This window comes from Mauremys reevesii, linkage group 10 (assembly GCF_016161935.1).
Source record: "Mauremys reevesii isolate NIE-2019 linkage group 10, ASM1616193v1, whole genome shotgun sequence".
Taxonomy (NCBI): Eukaryota; Metazoa; Chordata; order Testudines; family Geoemydidae; genus Mauremys; species Mauremys reevesii.
Genome location: NC_052632.1, coordinates 51,445,122 through 51,468,115, shown reverse-complemented (window position 1 = coordinate 51,468,115; position 22,994 = coordinate 51,445,122). Strand labels below are relative to the sequence as shown.

Sequence of the window (22,994 nt, the reverse complement as noted above, 5' to 3'; positions counted from 1 at the left end):
GGGGCAAAAATGTATCATCCTCTTAACACTTTTCTTTCCTCTAACACCACAGACAATGACTGACCCAAACAAGGTAAAATCATGCCCCGATCCAGCTCAGCTTGAAGTGATTGGAGAGAATCCCTTTGAGGTCAGTGGGAGCTGGAGCAGTCCCTGAGTTTGCAAAGAGCATGTAACAGGAACAAAAATGAAAATCGGAGGAACACTGAAATGTTGGCCCTCCACATTTAAAAAATCCACAGTAGCCAACTGCTACAGAAATTCCCTTGGTGGAGGTGGGGCAGGGCTATTCCCACTGATGCAACTGCTCCACGCAGAGGGCTGGGAATATGCCCAAGCTCTGTATTGAGAGTGTATTTTTAAAGGCATTTCTCTCACTTAGAATAGCTTTATGTTACACATGGAATAAGCAGCAGGGTCTATAAATCCATCTATAGATCCCAGCAATGGAATAAACCCTGGGAACATAAAGTAAGTGGCTTGTGTAGTCACCAGGGCCCAGAGATGGAATTAGAGCCTCATCATTCAAAAGTTTGCCTGTTTTTTTTCATCTCACATGGTACATGATCCAAGTCAGTGACTCCGGCCTTGCCCAGGCTGCCACTCTCTTCTGTGGCTGCTCTCCCTGTCTTTTTCCCATTGTGTCTCCCTTCTCCCCCATGCCCAAGCTCTCAGGTCTCCTGCTGCCGCTTCCTCCACTTGCTGCCATCTCTCTTTCCTGGTGTTTTCCATTTTCCAGAATGTTAGTAACCATTAGGAAGGGGATAGACAATAAGACAGTAAATATAATGCCACTATATAAATCCATGGTACTCCTGCACTTTGAGTACTGCATCCAGTTCTGGTTGCCCCATCTCGGAAAAGGTACAGAGAAGGGCAACAAAGATGATTAAGGGTAAGGAACAGCTTCCATACAAGGAGAGATTAAAAAGACTGGGACTGTTCAGCTTGGAAGAGAGACGAATAAGGGGGGATGTGATAGAGGTCTATAAAATCATGACTGCTGTGGAGAAAGTGAATAAGGAAGTGTTATTTACCCCTTCACATAACACAAGAACTAGGGGTCACCCAATGAAATCAATAGGCAGAAGGTTTAAAACAAAAGGAAGTATTTCTTCACACAATGCCCAGTCAGCCTGTGGAACTCGTTGCCAGGTGATGTTGTGAAGACCAAAAGCATAACTGGGTTCAAAATATAATTAGATAAGTTCAAGGACAGGTCCATCAATGTCTATTAACCAAGATGGTCAGGGATGGAACCCCATGTTCTGGGTGTTCCTAAACCTCTGCCTGCCAGAAGCTGGGGCTGGATGAAAGGGGATAGATCTCTTGATAATTGCCCCTGTTCTGTTCATTCACTGAAGCACCTGGCTTTGGCTATTGTCAGAGGACAGGACACTGGGACTATTCGTCTCACCCAATATGGCTGTTCTTATGTCCCTGTCAGGGTTCCTTTTTGTCTCCTTCCTACCGTGAATAGCAAGGTCTCTCACTGCAATCCGTGTGCTGAAATTCATCATACTTCATCAGGATTTTATGAGCCTTACAGCTCTTGCCTTGGCCAATAAGGGGTTTATGAATTCAGAGCTCTGTCTCTGGAAATAAACTGATATTCTTGATACCTGGTGTTCATTATCAGGCTGCTTTTATGTCCTTCTCATTTTAGATTAAATCTGTATGTTAAAAAAATAGAATATTTCCCTCTGCAACAAAAAATATAATCTATTTTTAAAAAAACAACAACAAAAAACCCAGCCTTAGTCTAAGTAAAACAGGAAAGTGACTGATGCATTTGTGGCTATTACTGATCATTACTGGGGAATATGAAGGCTTATTAAAGAACCTTGTGCTAGCTCCTTATAATGGCATAATCACTTAGCATTGATCTTGAGCAGAGATTGTATTGATCTCATTATCATTAATAAAGGCAGTGTACAGTGCTGCTGTTGGCTAAGAGCCTGCAGCACAGTGCTGAAAGGGACTCTCCGTTCTCATTTCTTGCTAGGCTAGGGAGCTAATACAAGCAGCACGTCTCTCTTGCTCTTGCATAGCTGACTGAGTGCAGAGCTTGCAGGTTATGAGGGTCCTTCCTGGGAAGATAAATCCCATGATCTACCACCACCTACTATTCCTATTTAATTTGGCCTTCATAAAGTTACTGCTGGCTAAACCTTAGCTATTCCATTAGTCAAGCTAGGTACAAGCTGTCTCCAGTCAAAAGCAGCCGAGTGAGATGAAGGGCTAGTGTCACTCCCTTTCCGAAAAGGCCATCATGCAGCTGTGTGTAACATGAAAGCATCTGTTCAAATGAATTTACAGGTACCTCCCTCGAAAGTGAAAGGTGGGCTCAAAGCCCCGTTTCAGGTGTTGGGTCTGCAGCAGGTCTGGCGAGAGGATGGGCTGGCACTCTACGCTTGCCTAATTCCAGCAGAGGAATCTCCGGCACAGAACAGCACCAAGATCCGGAAGCATAAAGTGAGTGGCAACACTCTGACATGTCCATTTCCCAGAAATGCCCTGGTATTTATTAAGAGCCAGATTTGAATATCCGGACTCAGCTGAGACCCCTGGGAGCCAGCGTAGTTTAGAACAGCCCATAGGCTGCTCTAAATCACACCAGGGGTTGCCAGCTCAGGATTGTGGGAGCAGACAAGTAGAGCAGACTCTACTTCTCACTCTGCTCTTTTCATTTGCGCCGTGTTTGAAATCTGCAGCTCAGAATCCATCCCCATACATCAATGACCTTTTTGTCTGTTTGCTGCACATTAGCTGGCCAATATATCTTCAGTGGCTGTCAATACCCAGTGTGGAAATCTTTATCCAGCAGTCAAAGAGGGAAAGCTTGTTTGACCTGCAGGGTGGTTTTGTCGTCGTATTTTTACTATGTGAAAATGTTCCTTAAGGGGGCATATTGTCTTGATGTTAAATTCTGGCTTCTGTTCCTGGTTTGTTCAATATTAGGTGGTAATCTAGTCCTCTTAACCATTTTCCTACTGAATGATGTACCAGGAACATTTGGGAAACACACTTTTCCATGGTGTCCCAGTGCACCTATCTCCTGAAGGCCACATGTTTGAATGAACATTCTGTATACTATCACTGCTGAGGCACTGACCCTAGCCCTTTGCTCGGTTGGGGAGGACTGGTGGCTCTCTGGTGGCACAAAGCAGCAATAAAGATGGTGTAGCTAGCCAGTGGCAGATTCCTCAGTCACAGGGGGTGCTTGAGTGGCACAGAGCCACAGTCACAGCTTCTGTGCAACCCCACTTAGTGGTTGCTGATGCAGCCAGGGAAAAGGGGTCATGGCTGTTCTAACTTGCACTGGAGATCCAGCCTGGCACATCACAACCTCTGGATCAAAGGAGAGGGGATGCAAATGTGGCCATTCCGCTGCTCAGATGGAGTGAGTGCTCCTCATCCACAGCTGAGGAACTGGCTGCCTGTGAGCAGGGAAGACTAAATTCCCCATGAAGTATCATAAAGTTAGCCTGGAATGTGACAGTTGTGGCTGCAAAGCTTCACAAATATGTGATTGACACTGACAACTAATGTCATGATTAAAACACTGCACAAGAGACAATAAGCAACCCTCCTGGTGATGCCTGGACATTGTGCGGAAAAGCAGCTGGGTGGGTGAGGAGATGCAGCCTGCTAAACTGCCTAAGGGTATCACAATGATTTCCACCTTAGGTCCACTGGAGCCAAGATAAATGCTTTGAAACACAAACAAATGGGTGGTAAAGAGACTTACTCCCTCCCTCCCACATCCCCTTGCCTTGATACTATCTGTTCACCCCAGCCACGGAGCTGATCAGAGTGTCGAAAGTAGTTAACACTGAGCAAACTCAAAAGTCCCATCTGGTGTCATATAATTGAATGTATTTTGCAGGCTACAGGCCTAGGATGCTCCGAACATTTGGTGAGGTCAGGGGAGGGGGTTGATTTTATCTCCCATTGCCTGAATATGCTGCACAGAGCTTCCAGTCACAGAAATAAATCACGGAGCAATCCTAACACCCTGCGTGCATGCACTGCCATTGGAACCCAGTTCAGCTAATACACACAGCGGTGAACACATGAGCCAGCTGGACGGTGTTCCTTAAACTGGGCCTGCGCGCAACTGATGTTTCCTCTCGTTAGAGGTTTCCTCTTGTTACAGAGGCTCCAGCATATGCCTTCCCTACAACACTGCCTTTGTTATTCCTGCTTTCTTCAGACACTTGTACAGCGGCTCTTGGTTCCCTTGTCAGCAATGTAAGCTGATGGGACCCACTAAAATCTTTTTAAAATGTCAGCCTCAGTGGAGACAATGAAAACAAAAGCAACTCACTGCTGCCTCTCTTATTGTTCTCCTTATCAGCCTCAGCTATTGCTGGAGAGAAAGCTGGCTGATTTCACTGTTCAGACTGTCAGCTCTAGTCTCTTGCTGCAGTGCTAATGTGTAGTTATCTTACCTGGCAACATGAGATAACAATATTTCTCTCTTGCAGCAGTTAACATTCCTCATTCTAGTTGTTTCTTATGGAAACAATGGCAATCAGTCACAGGGGCTTAGCTTAATTTGGTGTGCAAAATCTTATGGTCACTCTGTTGTCCCGGAAAATAACTTTGTTGGTTGTTTCAGAGTAGCAGCCATGTTAGTCTGTATCCGCAAAAAGAACAGGAGTCCTTGTGGCACCTTAGAGACTGACGAATTTATTTGAGCATAAGCTTTCGTGGGCTACAGCCCCACTTCATCGGATGCATGTAGTGGAAAATACAGTAGGAAGATATATATATACACAGAGAACATGAAACAATGGGTGTTACCATACACCCTTATAGTGTATGGTATGTCAAATAAGGGTGTATGGTAACACCCATTGTTTCATGTTCTCTGTGTATATATATATCTTCCTACTGTATTTTCCACTACATGCATCCGATGAAGTGGGGCTGTAGCCCACGAAAGCTTATGCTCAAATAAATTCGTCAGTCTCTAAGGTGCCACAAGTACTCCTGTTCTTTTTGTTGGTTGTGAGATTCAAGGACAATATGAGCTGTTTAATTTTTTAGATCATCTACAAAAGAATGCACAAGGTCATGGTCAAAATTAAAGTCTAGTACCTGGACAGCTTGACATTTTAATGTTCTTAGCTTGAGTAATCCATAGTTCTTTTATTAGTATGGCCAACAGACACATGACTGGCTGTGCAAACTATTGGATATACTTAGTGCCCCCAAGTTACCAAAGAGAAAATGTCTGTCTGTCTAGGTATCGCTCTGTTGAGCCCATAGCAGTAGTATCTGATTCACATCAAGTTAGCCATAATGGACTGTGATGTTTTTTCTTTTAATATTGTTTCATAAATGTAGTGTTGAAAGGCAGTGGATTGCTGGTCCCAGAAGCTGAGGACCTATTTCAGTCCACAGAGCAAGTGTTAACTTCCCTCAGCCTGCCCACTAATATCCCCACCTGTGACATGGTGGGACCACTCATAGGTTGAACAGGACATTCAGTCCCATTGGGCCTTGCATTTCTTTTCACCTTGGCTTGACTGCCAACAAGGAGGCCAGCTATGGTGGTGATGGTAGTTGGCTGCTCCTTTAAGAGGAGTCAGGGCCCAGTCTAACTATGGAGGCCTTCTTTAAGGAGAACAAGCCCATCTTGGCCAACCTGCAGTAACTAACTGCCTAGATGGCTGGTTGGCAGCTAATTGACTAATGAGCACCTGGCCTGATAATAGGCTGCCATAGCTCAGTTGAGAGGGTTGTTCCTAGAGAGAAGAGGCTCAGAAGTAGAGGTGCTCCCAGAGATGCAGGCCCATGAGGAAGATCACTGCTGCTGAACTTTCTCAGTGCAGGGCTGGAAGAACTGAATTATTAACATAGGCACTGGGAGGAGGCCTGTGGGACTCCTGAACTTAGGTGGGGAGGCTTATTGGTCTTAGCAGCCAGTTCCCAGAGGAAGGGTAGACTTGAGGGGCTAAAGAGTGTGTATCGTGAAAAATAATAAGTCAGTCCCCCCGAAGGGGAATCTTGATTTAAGTTGTCCGGACTGAGAGTAAATCATTGCAATTGCAAGACTGCGAGAGAGTCCAAGCAGGCAGAGGACCTGCAAGACCACAACATGCCACAAGGGGGTGTGCTTGAGGGTGATACGCTGCCACACTTGTAATAATAATGGTAGTTAGCTCAGACTGCAGAGGTGGACATTTGGCCACTGTGAACTGGACTGACCTGTCCTATTCATTTCACATAGGCCATTGGATGCTAATGTTTTTTTTCAGGCACTACCAACCTAGAAAGGACACACTCGCCATTCCAATCCCCCGAGTCTTCTGCTTTCTGTTTACTGCGCAGTTCATTGGCAGCTGAATGTCTTTTGTTGTTGTCAGATTTTATTTCTCTAGCCCAAGGTCTAATGGTTTCTGAATAAAAATATAACAACAGGCTCCTCAAGGAAGGAACTGCTGTCTTAGGCAGGTCAACCTTTCGATTGTTCAACCATGACAGCATCTTTTGTTTTTAAATCTATTTCTATAAATCAAGCAAATCTTCAAAATTTGTCCCCCTCTGTCATCAGTTTTGGTAGTTTTTGGAATGCCAGTTCCTGTCCCCCTTCCAAACAAGTGATTGAAACGAGACAAGTTTACCCATTCCCTATACGGATCAGGGTCCTGGAGTTGTCAGAACAAATGATTATACATTTATCTCTTGTAACCTTTGCATCCTGATAAACAAGATGCATTTAGAGGCATGTCTGATGGGAATCAGATTTTTATGACACATGCTCCTTAAGAATTTAAACGGTGTTTCCAGTTAGGAAGGCTATCAGTAAACAAAGCAACCTGGTTGTTTTCTATACACTTGCAAACACTAAACAATTTTGTGGTGCATGAAAATAACTTCCATGGAGTTTCTGTCATTGAATGAGCTGAGGATTGAGTCTGAGATCTTTACAGTTTGTGCTTTTGTTTGAAGGTACCTGAACAGATGCTAGAGAGAAGATATTTTGCATAACATTAATCCTGATCATTTACAAACTGGACCCTGTTGGCTGGACCCCGTTTGGGAAAAGTCTTCTCCCTGGCAGCCCTAATTGTTGAGAACCAATTTGAAGGGACAAGTTTAGAGAGGAAATTAAAGAGATCTGTAACTTCCCAACAGTGTAGAATGAAGATTGGGTTTCAGTGTTTTTAATAACAATCTTATTAAAAAATCAAATGAATACCACTGTTCAGACCTGCAAAATAGCCCCGTGAAAGGTTTCTTAAGTGAATATTATACAGCATTAGACTAATTTATGATCCCCTTAATGAAATAGTTCCCCTCCCCCGCTCCACCCCAAGCTTCAGAAAGGCAGAATCTGGTTATAATTAAAAGCAGTGCACCTTCACAAAGATTTATATAATACAGTCATCCCCTGGGCTGCAGAACAAGTGGAATGCCCCCTGGCCAAAAGAAAGTTACTGGTCACCCTTGGTTGTAGAACACTGATGAGATTCATAGCATTGCCCCTTGGCCAGAACTACTGAAATTATTAGCTGGCTTAGCTATAAAGCTTTATTATGGAGAGCAGCATTGGTGTTAACAACTTCAATTGGCTGTAAAGTCCAGGTATAAAATAACTGAGGCCTGCTATCCATCACACAGGGCTCTCAGCCTTTTGGGCATCTATACCACTTCAGCAGATGAAGAACTTGTCTGTGCCTGCCGGTGCCCTTTTCATCCCCCTTCAACTGGAGCTAGCAACCCCCTCTCAACCTTAATGATGAATTTAGGGTCTCACCTCCATGCTAGTCCCCAGCCTGCCTGCCTCCTATTTAGTCGTACTGTACTTATATGCAAGGCTGGGTAGGACGTAGAAAGTTGAATTGAAGAGAACGCTGGGCAAGTGTTTAATCATTAAAATAGGGAAGGGGTTGTGCTGCTGGTGGGTTTGAAAGGTGAGGGAAAGATAGCCAGCCAAGTATCAGGGGCAAAGCTGGACGTATAACTGCTGGTCCGCATTGGGAACTGTGGTAAAGTCTCTCCTCCATCTCCCATTTACCTCCAGTCATGCAACATGTGTATAAAAAGCTTCTTGTAGAGAATATGTGCCGCTTTCTTGCAGTGCGCTGTTAACTTGAAGGCTGGGCCTTTAATCAAATGTCATTGTTTGTAGGCTAAGGAAGCTCTTCGAGGAACATCCATTTTTTACCAGCAGATGTCTACGTACCTCTCCCATACATGGCTTCCAAATGTTATCTGGTGGAGCAGAGAACTGACCAGTCGCCTCCAGAACCAGCTATACCCACTCCTTCCAGAGATTCCCGCTGTACGGCTCAACTGCATCACCGCTATTAACCCTGACCCTAAGGTACTGTCTGTGAACTGTGTGTTTCTGTGTTCTACCATGACTAGGGCCTGTAACAGGTGTTGGCCTTCATCCATTAGGAATCTTTTCCTATGGTCTAGGTAAGGGATAAAGGCCTGATTCTAAGCCCTACTTAGTACTCATAACTCCCATTGCAGTAAGAACATAAGAACAGCCATACTGGGTCAGACCAATGGTCCATCTAGCCCAGTATCCTGTCTTCTGACAGTGGCCAATGCCAGGTGCTTCAGAGGGAATGAACAGAACAGGTAATCATCAAGTGATCCATCCTCTGTCACCTTGTGACGTTGCACTTCATATGCTTTATGAAAATATGCTTATGAATGTGAATATGATGTAACTGGAATATGCTTTATGCAGAAGGTCTCTTGTAAGGTATCATTACAAAGCTTATAATCTACTGACTGTGATCATCCTATTTGTTTGCATGTATTATTTCTATGTCTGGAGTTAGGAGAATAAGATATAAACTTGTATTACTGATGTAAACATATTAAGTGGAAGCCATTAAGAGTGCTTCAGAATCAATTAACTGTAAATGGCTCTGTTACTTGCAAACCTTCCTTTGTACATGTGGGCCAGCCCAGAAAGAATGGAGAATAGGGGTCTTACAGTGACGTGTAACCATGTCACCTGATAATGAAATCCATCTTAAATCTGGTACTTTTCCATTTAGAAGGAGGGGTGGGGACCCAGAGAGACAAAAGATTCCCACCTTGTGCCAAAGCTATAACGGGGGTGGAGCAGGACAAAAGGAGTCCAGTCATGAGAAAGCCCCTGCTTTCCACCTGAGATGTTTGCTGGAACTAACAAGGACTGTACCAGGGGAAAGGATTGGGCCCAGATTAGGAAGGAGTCTAGTCTGCGAAAGAAGCTTATTGGGACATCTTTGAGGGTGAGATATTTACCTGTAATCAGTTTCTTAATGTATTAGGCTTAGACTTGCGTGTTTTGTTTTATTTTGCTTGGTGACTTACTTTGTTCTGTCTGTTATTACTTGAAACCACTTAAATCTTACTTTTTATACTTAATACAATCACTTTTATTAATAAACCCAGAGTAAGTGATTAATACCTGGGGGAGCAAACAGCTGTGCATATCTCTATATCAGTGTTATAGAGGGCGGACAATTTGTAAATTTACCCTCTATAAGTTTTATACGGAGTAAAACAGTTTTATGTGGGGTTTGGATCCCATTGGGAACTGAGTGTCTGGGTGCTGGAGAGGTAACCTGCTGAGCTGTTTTTGGTTAAAGTCTGCAGCTTTGAGGGCATGGCTTGGACCTCGAGTCCATGTTGCAGCAGGCTAGCATGTCTGGCTCAACAAGGCAGGGTTCTGAAGCCCCAAGCTGGCAGAGAAAACAACTCAGAGGTAATTTCAGCATGTCAGGTGACAGTCCCAAGGGAGTCTCTGTGACTGAACCCATCACACACCTATTCCCAGCATCTGGCAAACAGAGGCCAGGGACACTTCAGAGTATGGGTTTGCATCCCTGCCCATCCTGGCTAATAGCCATTGATGAACCTATCCTTCAGTCAATGAGGATTACGAGTGGATCAAGCCCTTAGAAATGTATCAGACTAAACTAAGCCTGGGAAGGCATTAAACTCGTACCAAACATGGGCATGTCTAATGATCCATAGGGAACATAAAGATTAACCCCTTCACTGCTGCCAGGATGTACAAGTCTTCCATAATATCTACTCAAATGAATGAAATGCCAGAAGAGTGCATGGGTTTCTGGTTTAATGGACATGTCTGTTTTCTCTAGGGACCTTGGACATTACATAGGACTGACCTGTTCTATCTAATTGTGAATGGTCACAGCTGCGTTCAAGGAAACAGTTCTCTGGGACAAATTATGGTTGCTACAGGACAGATATGCTGAGTCTCTTGTTCTCCTAGCATTTCCCCGGAGCAGGCAGTCAGAATGTGGCTGCTTGCATATCCTGAGTGCCAGGGGGCTCCCAGCACTGCTCAGGCCCACAGAGGATGATAAGCTGTGGAGAGGTGAAGCCAGGATGCGTATAGATTGGTAAACAGCCAGATGGTTGCATTGGCGGCAATGGTCTTTTTCCTGAAGGTCTAGCAAGGACCTTCTTCTTCCCTTCCCGGATATAATGCATTTAGCCGCTGCTGCCCAGGCTGTTTACCTTATCTACTGATTTCAGAGTGGTAGTTGTGTTAGTCTGTATCAGCAAAAACAACGAGGAGTCCTTGTGGCACCTTAGAGACTAACAAATTTATTTGGGCATAAGCTTTCATGGGCTAAAACCCACTTTATCAGATGCATCACTCCATGCATCTGATGAAGTGGGTTTTAGCCCACGAAAGCTTATGCCCAAATAAATGTGTTAGTCTCTAAAGTGCCACAAGGACTCCCTATCTACTGAGTGTGTCCCACTCATTGCCTTCTCGTAGCATCAGCAGCGTCTGTCAGTCGTGTTGTTTTCCCATAATTCCCAGGTCAATATAAGCACAGATACACAATCCCAGGAATCAGTGGACACTGCAGTGTTGTTTCATGACTGAGCCGATTCCTTTGAAACAGATGCAGTACAATACTTCTTATATAATTCTAATCAGATTCAGGGGTTAATAGTTACCCAACACCAGTCAATACAATGAAGAGGTGGGCACTAACAGTTTTGCCTATATGATGTTCCACCTCCTTAACTGAAAAGGCAGCTTCTCTCTCATTGATGTGCAGCCAACATAGCTTCAAGCACTGAAAAGTTATCCAATATATTTGTACAAGATAAATCTGGTGCTTATTTGTAAGGCATAGAATAAGGCCTCATTTAAATCAGGCAGAGCTTTTATGTCTGTCCCTTATTAGAGGAATTTTAAATCATTAGAAATTGAACAGCCAGGCAGCAAACCCATTTTGTGTGAGGGATCTCTCACAGCCTGGCCTGCTTAGAAGAAATTAAATCAGATAAAAGGCCAGATTTCCCCCTCAATTTCAGGTGCTCAGCACCTTCTGGGGATCACTCCCTTAATTACACGAAGGCCACATCACATCATGGCCCTTTAACCAGACCAACCTACTTTTAAAACGTGAAGTTTTCAGTTAAAATTCTGATCTCTCTAAGCAAGCTAGAATCGGCCAGATTTTCAGCTGACGGGGACTGGTACTATTGACTATACTGGAGTCATGCTGATTGACACCAGGGCACAATCTGTCCCAGAGTTACTAAAAGCCTGCTCCATATCGGTTTTACATGTGAAATTCAGTGTTAGCTTTAATCAGGCCTGTCAGCTTGAAAACTCTGGTGTAGCACCAGCGATCATTATTATTTATCACTGATATCACAGTGGGGCCCAGAGTCCTAACTAGATTGCCACCCCATAGTGCAGAGCATTGGACCCATGGTTAATAAATACAGAGCTCTGCCCCATAGACCTTACAGTCTAAAAGACAAGTCACAGAAAGATTGATGAAACAATCAAGTGGACAGGAGTGGGGAGAGAGGAAAATGGGGTAAAAAAATGCAATAGGATGTCTTAGTCCAGCCTTGCTCTGTGCACAGTGGGTAACCAGTCAGTAGCATTAATCTTTATACAGATTATTTGTCAGAGAGAGAGAGAGAGAGAGAGAGAGAACATTTAGTTTTCAATCAGTTGATCCAGTAGTTTCTCAGCAGATTTTGAGTCCCAAAATAGATCACTTTGCCCTTGGTGCCTTACTTTGAAAGTCTCCGTTATTAATGTTATACATACTTTATATCGATCTGTGGTATTTTGGATATCCAGAGCAATTTTACAAGGGGATCATTAAAACCCCAAGTTAGGTTAGGAGTGACATAATCCTTGTGGAGGTTAGCAATTAGTGTTCCATGTCAGCAAAAACAGGATTGCTTCATTTTAATATAAAATACAACTAACTGCATCTTTATATTAACCCTTGGGCTGCTGTGTATTTGTCCTGATAACCTCCTTCCCCTCGCCTGTTCCTTAGTTCCAAGTGAATAAGACTTACCTCCTTAGTACCTCCAGCAGTGTTCTGAGCACTAGTGGGCAAGCAGTCTCATGCTCCCTGCCTGCTTTTTCTTGGCCACTCTGCAAAGAGCCACCCTGGGCTCCCAGTCTGTGCTAGTTCCCAGCCTGCTGTGGGAATTAGGGAGGTGGATTATATCTAGAGCAAATGCCAAGAGAGGATGGGAGCTCCTGCTGAGGGGAGGTGGATCAGGACTTGCTCAGCTGTGAAGCACTGGCTCTGCCTCACTTGCTCGCCCATGGTGGAATCCCTCCAGTGGCTCCACCATAGCCCTGGAAATTAGCTAGTTCCCAGCTGACTTCCACTAACAAGTGAAGGGTTGTTTTCCTTTTTCATATGATAGTTCTGCTTAATAATGGGCCCATCCTGAGTTCCTTACTTTTTATTCAGGTAAGACTCCCATTGACCATGATTGGAGTTTTGGGCCCAGTCCAAATTCTCCTAGGTGTAACTTCCATTGAAGCTGAGGATGAGTGCTGTCCAAAAAATAACAACACAGCACAATATGGGGTAACAAGAACACTTGGTGGCTATATGAAGACTGAAGGCATATCACCGAAGGCATACAAAATTCACTGCTGTAGTATTTCCACACACTGTTAATATATGGATACAGCCCCCTAGAAAACAACCTGCCTCCAGAATTTGTGGTGAACAACATGCCTCATAAGAGATCTACTCCCATATATACAAAAGACCAAAGTAGAGTCTGAGTTTTCAAAGATGTGATTATTTTAGTTTTTGATAGGTATAAACTTCTAGCTGCAACAAAATACATCAGTCCAATACGGATGATACCAGAGTGTGCTTCATGTTATGGGAACAGTCTCTAAAGATCATGAAGAATGAGGAGCCATTTGGGAATTTCTCGGTCTGAACATTCTGAATTCGATCAATTAGGCTTTAGTTTCCCAAGGGAAGAGGTTAAAAGCCCCCATCCCTTGGGACATTTAAAACTAGACTAGAGAAAGCACAAGAAAATGTATGATGGGGAACTGTCTTGCATCAGCAGAATGACCTCCTGGGGCTGTTCTCTGATTAAAATTTAAGAAGCTCTTTCCCAGAGAATATATTAATGGGATATTTGAATAACAGCATTTGTATGACACAGTTGACAAGAACCATTAGAGTTTTGCAATGCCTTATAGATGTGGTGTTCATTCTCTTCTCCAAAATATATGTGTTATAATATCTCCTCACTCCTGAATCTCTGCTCTTAGCATGTGACTGACAAATCCCATAGCTGTAGAATTTTAATGCCTTACATTCTCTTACCAACAAGCACCATGCACTTACCCCTGGTAAGGGGGAACAGCACCTGCCTCTTTCTAGCTGCTCTTTTACCATCACCGCTGATGGAAGAGCTCCCTTGCACAACTGCTGCTACTGTCACATCAGCATTTCATCATCTTCACAGACATCTTCACCTGATTCTCTTTAGGTTCTTGGCTGCAGAGCTGCTACCTCTAACTGTTGTCTGTCAAACAAATAAATAAAAATTGCATTAAGTAATGTGGTCTGGGCTCAGCGCCTCACAGATCTTCAGATGTTTTATTATTCTTTTACTGCTGCCTGTGCTATCTCTTTCTCTCTTCTTTTCACACAGTCTGAGAAACAGTCTACTGGCTTCAAGCTGCACCCCAGGTGTGGACATATCATGTCCTTCATGTGTGGGTATGACAGTTACCTGAGATACCTTGGGTGCACCATAACTTGGCTGGCTGTGGGATCTGGGAGCTCTCGAGTCCCAGTGTGTGCCTCAGGGCTGTGCTGGCCTCCTCTGAATCTTCTGTTAAGCCTGATGCCAAATCTTCAAGGGCTTCATTATCAAGCATCTCAGCTGGGCATTAGGACTCTGCCTTAATGCATATCTGACAGGATCGACCCTCCACAACAGTGCTTTGGCATCTTCAGAGTGACCGGCCTGTCCCAGTTGGAGTCACGGGAGGATGCTGAGAGATTGGCATGCATGATGACTGCCCTTGATGGTGCTGGACGGCAAGGCCAAGGCACCACCTCTCTCAAAGCAGAGATCAAAATCCTAATCAAGGAGTGCTACTCACCTGCATCAGTAACACCTCACCAGTCCTTGATTAGTCAAGGCCTCCTGCTATTCCATCCCTTCTTGAGCTGATACTGAGAGGCCAGCTACCAGGCATTCCTGCACCTATTGTACAGCCTGATGAACTCATTACATTGCCTTGGCTGCAGTGCTTATATATGCCTCACATCTCACCTGATTGGTCAGACCACTCACCCAGTGCTGAGTCCACTTGGGGCTGACTCACCCACCCTGTCAGTGATTCAGATGCCCTGGACCCCATCTATACAGTGATAATGTGGCTGTACAAATGGATGCCTAATTGCAGACTTAATGAGTTGCTGCCTTACCACACTCCAGAATCCCAGTTTACAGTGAAAAAACATGATGAAATCCTGACCCCACTGAAATCAATGGGAGTTTTGCCATTGGCAAACTCATGGTTGAAAAGCTGACCTTCAGAATATGACTCAAATGTAAACTAACACGATGTTTGCCTGAAACAAGCCTGGAGAGGTGTGAATTGCTCCAGTTCATCACAGTGGTTTGTTCACTCTGGAGCCCAATGACTGCAAATTAACTGTGAAGTTCCACAGATGATTTGTTAGCAGAACCATCCAGCTAACATTCTTATCCATCATAGCTAGATGTGGTGGTACATACTAGGGGAGGAGGATGCAGTGGGATATCTAGTTGCTGTCAATATTTTCTGGAGGACGGGAATGTGGAATTCAATCCTGCTTTCTCCTACACTTAAAATCACCTCTGTCCCTGCCCTTAAGTGGGAAGAAGAGAAACCAAGGTACATCCCCATCCCACAAAATCCTCAACTACCTCATGTATGTCAGTATCCAGAACTGCTCCTCTCCCCGCCATCCTGGGTGACAGAAACCCTAATTGCCCTCTCCCTAGCCATCCAAACCTCCGTCTGCCCCAGGCTGATTGCACAATGCATTCATGCATTTTCAATACTACAATCTCCCCCACACTGAAATTCTGGGAGTTCTGTAAAACACATGGAATTTAGTATCACAATAAATAACACAAGGGATTGGACCACGTGGTGGCAGAGGAGGGAGAACATTTAGCAGCAGTGCCCCAAATCAAAGGTCCTTGCAGCCTAATTATGGGGTCCTTGCCATGTAAATCTGAAGTCCCTGCAGTACACAGTCCCTGCTGTGCTACATCGGACTTGGGTCTTGAATATGTCTCACCACTGGTGCCTGTGCACCAGCTTTCAGTGCCTGTGGCCCTGGCACTTTCTTTAATGCTGTTAATTAACGTTCTCACTGCCAATGGCATTGGCACAACTGAGGTTGGCGGCTCCTTTGTCAATGCCCCTGCCACTCATCTTGGCTTAAACCCGAAGATGCCAAATGAGGTGGTGGAGACAGTTCACCCTGTTAATGCAGATCATGCGAAGGAGCTAGGAGAGTTCTCTCAGGCACCCAATCCTTCTATGGCGATAGAGAAGAAAGCCAATGACTTTTTCATGGGGGATTTGAACAGCTTTTCTTTCTGTCTCTTATGCTGGGAAGCACCAAGGGCTTTGGGGATGAGATAAGGAAGTAGCTAGAGTGTTCCCTCCCGTAAATCCTGCTATGGCTTCCTGCTTTGGCTGGGAAACATTTCTCAGGCTAGTAGATTCTATTTGCTACATAAAGATTATTTTCCGATTCTCTTGAGGTAGTTTGATGGTCAAACCTTCATCCAAGAAGGGAAATGTCAGAGCTCACTGTATTCTTGTGTGACAGCTGGAGTAGCCAGGCTCCTGTAGAATGTGCTTCCCCTTTCTACTAATGAAAGTAGTAGAAACAATGAAGTTTCTGCTCAGTATTTTGCAACCCATTTTTGTTGTGCTGTGAAATCCTTTCTCCTAACTATGTCTGGCTTCATCTCTGTGATCTTGTCTGAAACAAAACAATGGCTCCAGGTTGCTTTTTAATGATTCTTTAAGAAAAAGTAATGTTTGTTTTCAGCCTCAGCTATGCTATAGAGCAATATTCTCCAGTGCCTTCAGGTGACAGAAATCAGAGTATGTCTCCTCAACAACCACCAAGAGAATTGACAGTTATAAAGAAAAACACAGGATGCCACCACCTAGGAATGGGGCACCCCAGTCTTCTTGGAAATAACACTTTTGGCCCAGTTTTTTCCTGTGCCAAGCTCTGCTTTGTAGGGGGCTGTCAGGGAGATGATCAGGCTGTTCCAGCCCCAGCATAAATCAGAGCAGCTTTGGGGCTGCTGTAACTTCTGTCCGTTGCTCATAGTCGCCAAGGGACCATACAGTGAGTGAGAATTGTTCTACTATGTCCCGTTTCACTTCTGACACACCCTAGGTGCCAGGGTGTTGGGGGCCATTGGCATAGGAGCTGACTATGCTGCCTTGTGCCAGCAGAGAGTTCTTCTACTAGGGGAAGTCTCGGCGGCCATTGAAGGCCAGCTTCCTCCACTTTACACCCCATAGTGGTGCAAAGTGGGTAGAACGTAGGCACAGATTCTCTCCCACTTTCCCTAAAGATAACAGGGGGGCTTTCAGTCATGATGTGTAAGCTGGTTTAATGGGGCCTCAGGCCTGATCCTGCTCTCACACCACTGTTCCACTGGTGCAACACTGATCATTTTAGTGGAGGAAATGAGAAGAAAATCAGGTCTTGAGGCTAAGCTGATGTAACTTACACCTCCTTCCTGCCTCTTTCTCAGTGTATGTTATGCTCCCTTACTGGCATGTCACTTATACCCTTTTATCCATCACTTCTGTTTGACCCATGATCCTAACACATACTGTATGTCCTTTGAACCTTTAGCTTGGCTGTTTGGAGCTCCCATGATGCACCGTGATCTCCCCTCTGGATGGGAATGGGTACAGCAGGGGAGATGTAGTCCTGTCAGGGAGCCCAGCCCTTAGAGAAGAATGGGGATATGAGGCAACTGAACTACAACTCCCATGTGGGACTGCAGCATTATGTCCAAATAGAAATATTTTGTTTTTTGAGTGTTTAGTTTTCAAAGAAAAATAAAAAATTTCCATGGAAAGCAGCCACTTTTTGTGAAAAAATCATTTTTCCAGAAACCCAATTTTCCATCAAAAATAGTTTTGATGGAATATTTTCAACCAGCTCTGGTAAGGAGGCATCATTGGCAGAGCAGGGGGTTGGGTGGGTGTGTGAAAAGAGACATGGATAGAAAATAGAGGATAAGGCAGAGTTGATATTTAGAGCCCGGAAGGTGACCACAGGAGATTGAACTCCCCTATTGAAACAAGTTCTTTCAGAGAGGCCTGGGAACAGGGCCTGGGTCAAGAGAAATGAAAACGTCACTCCTCTTGTGTGCCAACATGCATCCAGCCGGCCATCACTGACTCGTGCTGAAAGGGAGCGGCAGAAAAGACTAGAAATAAATGGGCTTCCCTGGGCCCTGAATGATTTTGACATTATTCATGGTTTCTGATAACAGTGGGCAGGGGCAGCTCCAGGCACCAGTGCAGCAAGCACGTGCCTGGGGCAGCAAGCCGTGGGGAGCGGCCTGCCAGTCACTGTGAGGGCGGCAGTCAGGCAGCCTTCGGCGGAATGCCTGCGGGAGGTCCACCGGTACCACGGCTTCGGCGGCAATTCAGCGGCAAGTACGCCAAAGGCGCGGGACTGGGAGATCACCCACAGAAACGCCGCCGAATCCACATGACCAGTGGACCGCCTGCCACAGAAGGCCGCCTGACTGCCGTGCTTGGGGCGGCAAAAAACACAGAGTCGCCTCTGACAGTGGGATCACTCAGCCGCCCAGCAGGGGATGGTACATTATGTACCAAAGCCAGGCTCATCCACGGATTTTATCCATCTGCGTTTACATGATTCTTCCCAAATATGTGACTAGATTTCTATACAATGCATGCTGAAAGAGGAAAGTGCTGGAGGTCCCCTCTTCTCAGACATTTAAAACTAGACATTAGCTAATATATTGTAGGCACCAGTGGTGCACTCACCCCGAGGAGAGGGGTCTACCAGATCAACCAATAGGACTTCCTACCTCCACTTTCTATGACTCTGTGAATAGCATATTTGGGATAACTGCCAGACAATACAATCTGACATATCCTGGGTACAATTTATAGAGGCCTCTGATTCCATGATGTCCATTAGACATCACTTCTTTGTTTGCTAGCTAGCAATGGGGATTTTACTGTGTCCGATAAATATATAAATGGCCTGATTTTCAAAACCTAAGACGTCTAGGGCCTATGTGCAGGTGTGTACCTTTGTAGTCACAGTCACTGCAATATAAGATGGCCCATAATTTGTAATTCATTCCCTTCCTGCATGTCAATGAGAGGGTCTTTGGGCCAGATTTTGATTCCAGTGGCAGGAGTTACTTCACTGAAATCAATAGGTTTAAGCCTGATGTTACTGAGATTAGTGTCATTTATAGTGAGTGAGAAATAGGTAATTTCAACTGAATTCTGCCCTTATTTACCACCATACAATTTCTTACTTACTTGAGGCTGCAGAGGTGTCAGAGACAGGGCTTGGCCCAGTTGATTTAAATAACAAAAAGGTAATGAAATAATGCAAGAAATGGGAAATGGAGATTGACACTCAAACTCCTACAATGGGGCAAACTGAGAGTCAGCCTCTCTCTCGAGTTTCCTAAACTATGTTAGGTTGAGTCCTAACTAGAGCTGTGTGAATAGGAGATTTGGCCACATTCTGGATCAAGTTTGGTTTGATCACTTTTGCCTTCTTTCTCTTCCACCTTCTTGAATATTCCTGGGGGTGAGATTTTGTGCCAGGGTCAGTCTGCATGCATGCAACACCACAGCTCATGTACAAGTAACACCCTGTTTGTGTTCAGATATGTGATAGTACCAAGAGTGCTCATGGGGCCATCATAGATCTTGTGGGCTTAGGCATGAGGACGGTAGGAAGTAGAGCGAGAATAGGGAGGGAAATAAGAAGGGATTTCCTACAATAAACAGGATTGTTTGAACATTGTGAACAGCAGCGGGGGAGCCTTGGGGTCTCCAGTTGCACAAAGGTGCTGGTAAGGTCTCTCTCTGAGAGACACTTGGCTCATGTGCTATGAAATGCTCACAAGTAATTGAGGGAGTGGTATGATCACCCAGACACAACTACCACAGGTGCTGCCGCACATAGACATTCCTGTAACTGTGCCACCAGATAGGTGTCCTGCCCAAGGGCTGCTGACTGGGACCTTTCCATCTGCTGGTCAGAGCTAAAAAGCAGGAGTGAGGTGGCAGGAGACGGGCAAGGGAAAAAGGCCGCAGCAACAGGAGCAGCAATGTGCTGGAGAGGTCCTTGCTGCTGCTGCTGCATGAGATTGGTGAGTAGTGAAGTGACCTCTGAGCAACTGCTCGGGATTTTCAGGATTGGGGTCTCTGGGGTTCTTCTTCGAGTGATTGCTCCTATGCATTCCAGTTAGGTGTGCGCGCCGCGCGTGCACGGCATCTCGGAACTTTTTTACCCTAGCAACACCGGCGGGCCGGCTGGCGCCCCCTGGAGTGGCGCCGCTATGGCGCGTGTTATATACCCCAGCCGGCCCGTCCGCTCCTCAGTTCCTTCTTACCGCCCGTGACGGCCAGTTGGAACTGTGGAGTGCTCTCTGTCCTCCACTACCCTAGCTCTCGCTAAAGGTTTTTTGTATATAGTTATCTTAGTACGTATAGTTAGTTGTTATAGTTATAGTTATAGTTAGTTTGTTAAGTTTAGTGATAAGGTTAGGGGGGTTTCCCTCCCTTTCCTTCCCCGGTGCGGGCTCATGCCCAAGGCACCGGGCTTTAAGCCCTGCGCAATTTGCCAGAGGCCTATGCCGATCGGGGACCCGCACGACGCCTGTCTTCGCTACCTCGGCAAGGGTCATCGCACAGACAAGTGCCAAATTTGTTCCGCCTTCAAGCCGAGAACGCGTAAGGAGCGGGACAATAGACTAAAGCAGCTCCTTATGGAGGCGTCGCTACAGCCCCCGGCACCGGCCGCGCCGGCACCGAGAGCCTCATCGGTGCAGAGCGCACCGGCTGCTCCGAGCCGCTCCGGCACCGCGGCACCGCAGCCTCAGTCAGGAACTGAGAAGACCCGGCACCGCTCCCTTTCGCCTGCTAGGAAGCGCAGGCTGGCAAAGGCTATCGCTAAGTCCCGCGCGCAGGACTCAGCCATGACTATTGCGCCATCGGCGCCTCCCGCGGTGGCCGTGCGCCAAGCAGGCACCGGGCCGTTGACTCCGGCGCCGCAAGGGCCGTCGAGTCCGGCACCGCCACGCTCCCCGGCACCGTCCGCGGTTGAGCCACGACTGCCGTCGACGCCGGAGACATTCTCTGCGGCGCGAGAGCTGATACAGCTCGTAGAGGCACCGAGCCTCCGGCCCCCGGCACCGCCGGTGCGGGCTGTCGCGTCCGTCGGGAAGCCGGCGATGATGATCCGACCGCCCTCCACGGACCACCGGCACAAGCGACACTCCCGGTCCCGATCACGCTCCCGACGGAGGTCGCCTTCTCGATCTCGGCACCGTTCGCCGTCCCGGTACCGGTCGCCATCCCGCTGCCGGTCGGAGTCCCGGTACCATTCGTCATCTCGGTACCGGTCGCACTCCCGGCACTGATCCAGGTCCCGATCGCCGTCGCGTCGGCACCACCGGAGGTCTCAGTCCCGGCGCCGTTCCCGACATCGCGATTCCCGCAGCCACTCCCGGCACCGCAGATCCCGCTCCCGGTCGAGCTCCCGGTACCGGTCGAGCTCCCGGCACCGCGGTGGCCGACGGTCTCGGTCACCGTCCCGGTACCGGAGGTACTCACGCTATTCCTCGGTACCGTCTGCGGAGAGGCTACCGCCTTCAGCGGTACAATCTGTCAGCGCCTCAGCACCTCCTTGGCCATCCCGCCCAGCATCGGTGGCCTCCGGCGTGGACAGCACCGCGCATCTGCCACCGACCCCACACGGCGATCCTCAGGGGTCTCAACAGTGGGGCTTCTGGGTTCCCTGGGCCCAGCATGAGGCGCAGGGGGTACCGTTTCCCCTGAGAGACTTGGCCGCCGAGCGCAGGGTCCCCGAGGCGACGGTTAGCCGGCCGGCTCCTTCTCCTCGACGCGAGTCCTCCGTTCCACCGGACCACAAGTCCTCCACGCTGCGCGATCCAGCCGAGGCACAGTCAACAGCCCCTGCGGCGGAGGCCGTAGTGCAGGGCTTGTCCTCATCATCCTCCCCGGACGAGGCGGTGGCCGGCGCTTCAGCCAAGGATCCGCCGCCCATTGACCTGAAAGCCCATCAGGACCTGCTTCGCTGGGTGGCGACGGCCATGGATCTCCCAGTAGCGGAGGTCCAGGAGGACGAGGACCCCATCACCAATGTGGTGGGCGCAGACGCTCCCGTGCGCGTGGCGTTACCCTTTGTCAGAACAATCCAAAAGAACGCCACCACGCTCTGGCAAACTCCTGCATCCATTCCTCCCACGGCCCGCGGGGTTGAGCGTAAATACTCGGTTCCCCCGACGGGCTATGAGTACCTTTATACCCACCCGACCCCGGACTCACTGGTTGTGCAATCGGTTAACGACCGCGAGAGGCACGGTCAACCTGCCCCTGCGCCTAAATCCAAGGACGCTCGGCGCATGGACCTGCTAGGCCGCAAGGTCTACTCGGCAGGCGGTTTGCAGATGCGCATTGCTAACCAGATGGTCCTCCTCGCCAGGTACGTCTATGACATCTTGACGTCCCTGGCGAAGTTCACAGAGCTCCTGCCTTCAGCCTCCCGCCGGGAGTTCACGGCGCTGTTGGAAGAGGGCAGAAGGTCATCTAGGTCCTCCATCACGGCCGCCCTCGACGCTGCGGACTCCGGAGCTCGGACCTTAGCCTCCGGCGTGTCAATGCGGCGCATCGCCTGGCTGCAGTCCTCCACCCTGCCACCGGAGGTGCAATATACTCTGCAGGACCTGCCCTTTGACACACAGGGTCTCTTTTCCGAGAAGACGGATTCTCGGATCCAGACCCTGAAGGACGGCCGTATTGCAATCCGCACTCTCGGGATGCACACGCCGGCGACGCAGCGCAGGTCCTTCCGGCAGCAGCCCTCCCGGCCCTTCTATCAGCAACGATATCGGCCATACAATAGCCGGCGACCGGCCCAAAATCGCCGTCGTCCTTCCGGCAACCGCCGTAACCAGGGCCAGGCCTCTTCCAAGGCCCCTCAGGGGGCCAAGCAGGCCTTTTGATGGGACGCTCGAGGACGGCCCATCACTCTCCCTACCGGATCCTTCCCCGTTATTTTACAACCGCCTTTCCCATTTCTTTTCGGCGTGGTCCCAATTAACAACAGACAACTGGGTGCTTCAAACAGTCCAGTCGGGATACCGCCTGCAATTTGTTTCGCCCCCACCTTCCCACCCACCCTCCCTGTCCCTCTTCAGGGACCCCTCTCACGAGCAAGTCCTCTTACAAGAGGTTCAGACTCTGTTGAGCGTGGGTGCCATAGAAGCAGTGCCTCAAGACAGGCGGGGCAGGGGATTCTATTCCCGTTATTTTCTCATCCCCAAAGCGAAAGGGGGGCTACGTCCTATCCTGGACCTTCGCGAGCTGAACAAGTACCTGCTCAAGC

General features: G+C 47.5%; 1 protein-coding gene across 12 annotated transcripts in view; it reads left to right on the top strand.

Annotated features, from left to right (window-relative positions):
* Nucleotides 1-22,994, top strand: part of DNAAF8 (dynein axonemal assembly factor 8) — a 150,203-nt gene that overhangs the window by 52,263 nt on the left and 74,946 nt on the right. For all 12 annotated transcript variants that reach the window (XM_039492529.1, XM_039492528.1, XM_039492531.1 and 9 more), the window contains 3 exons: nucleotides 53-130; nucleotides 2,320-2,475; nucleotides 8,147-8,341. In XM_039492529.1, coding sequence (XP_039348463.1) covers nucleotides 53-130; nucleotides 2,320-2,475; nucleotides 8,147-8,341 — 429 coding nt within the window. The remainder of the gene's footprint in view (nucleotides 1-52; nucleotides 131-2,319; nucleotides 2,476-8,146; nucleotides 8,342-22,994) is intronic.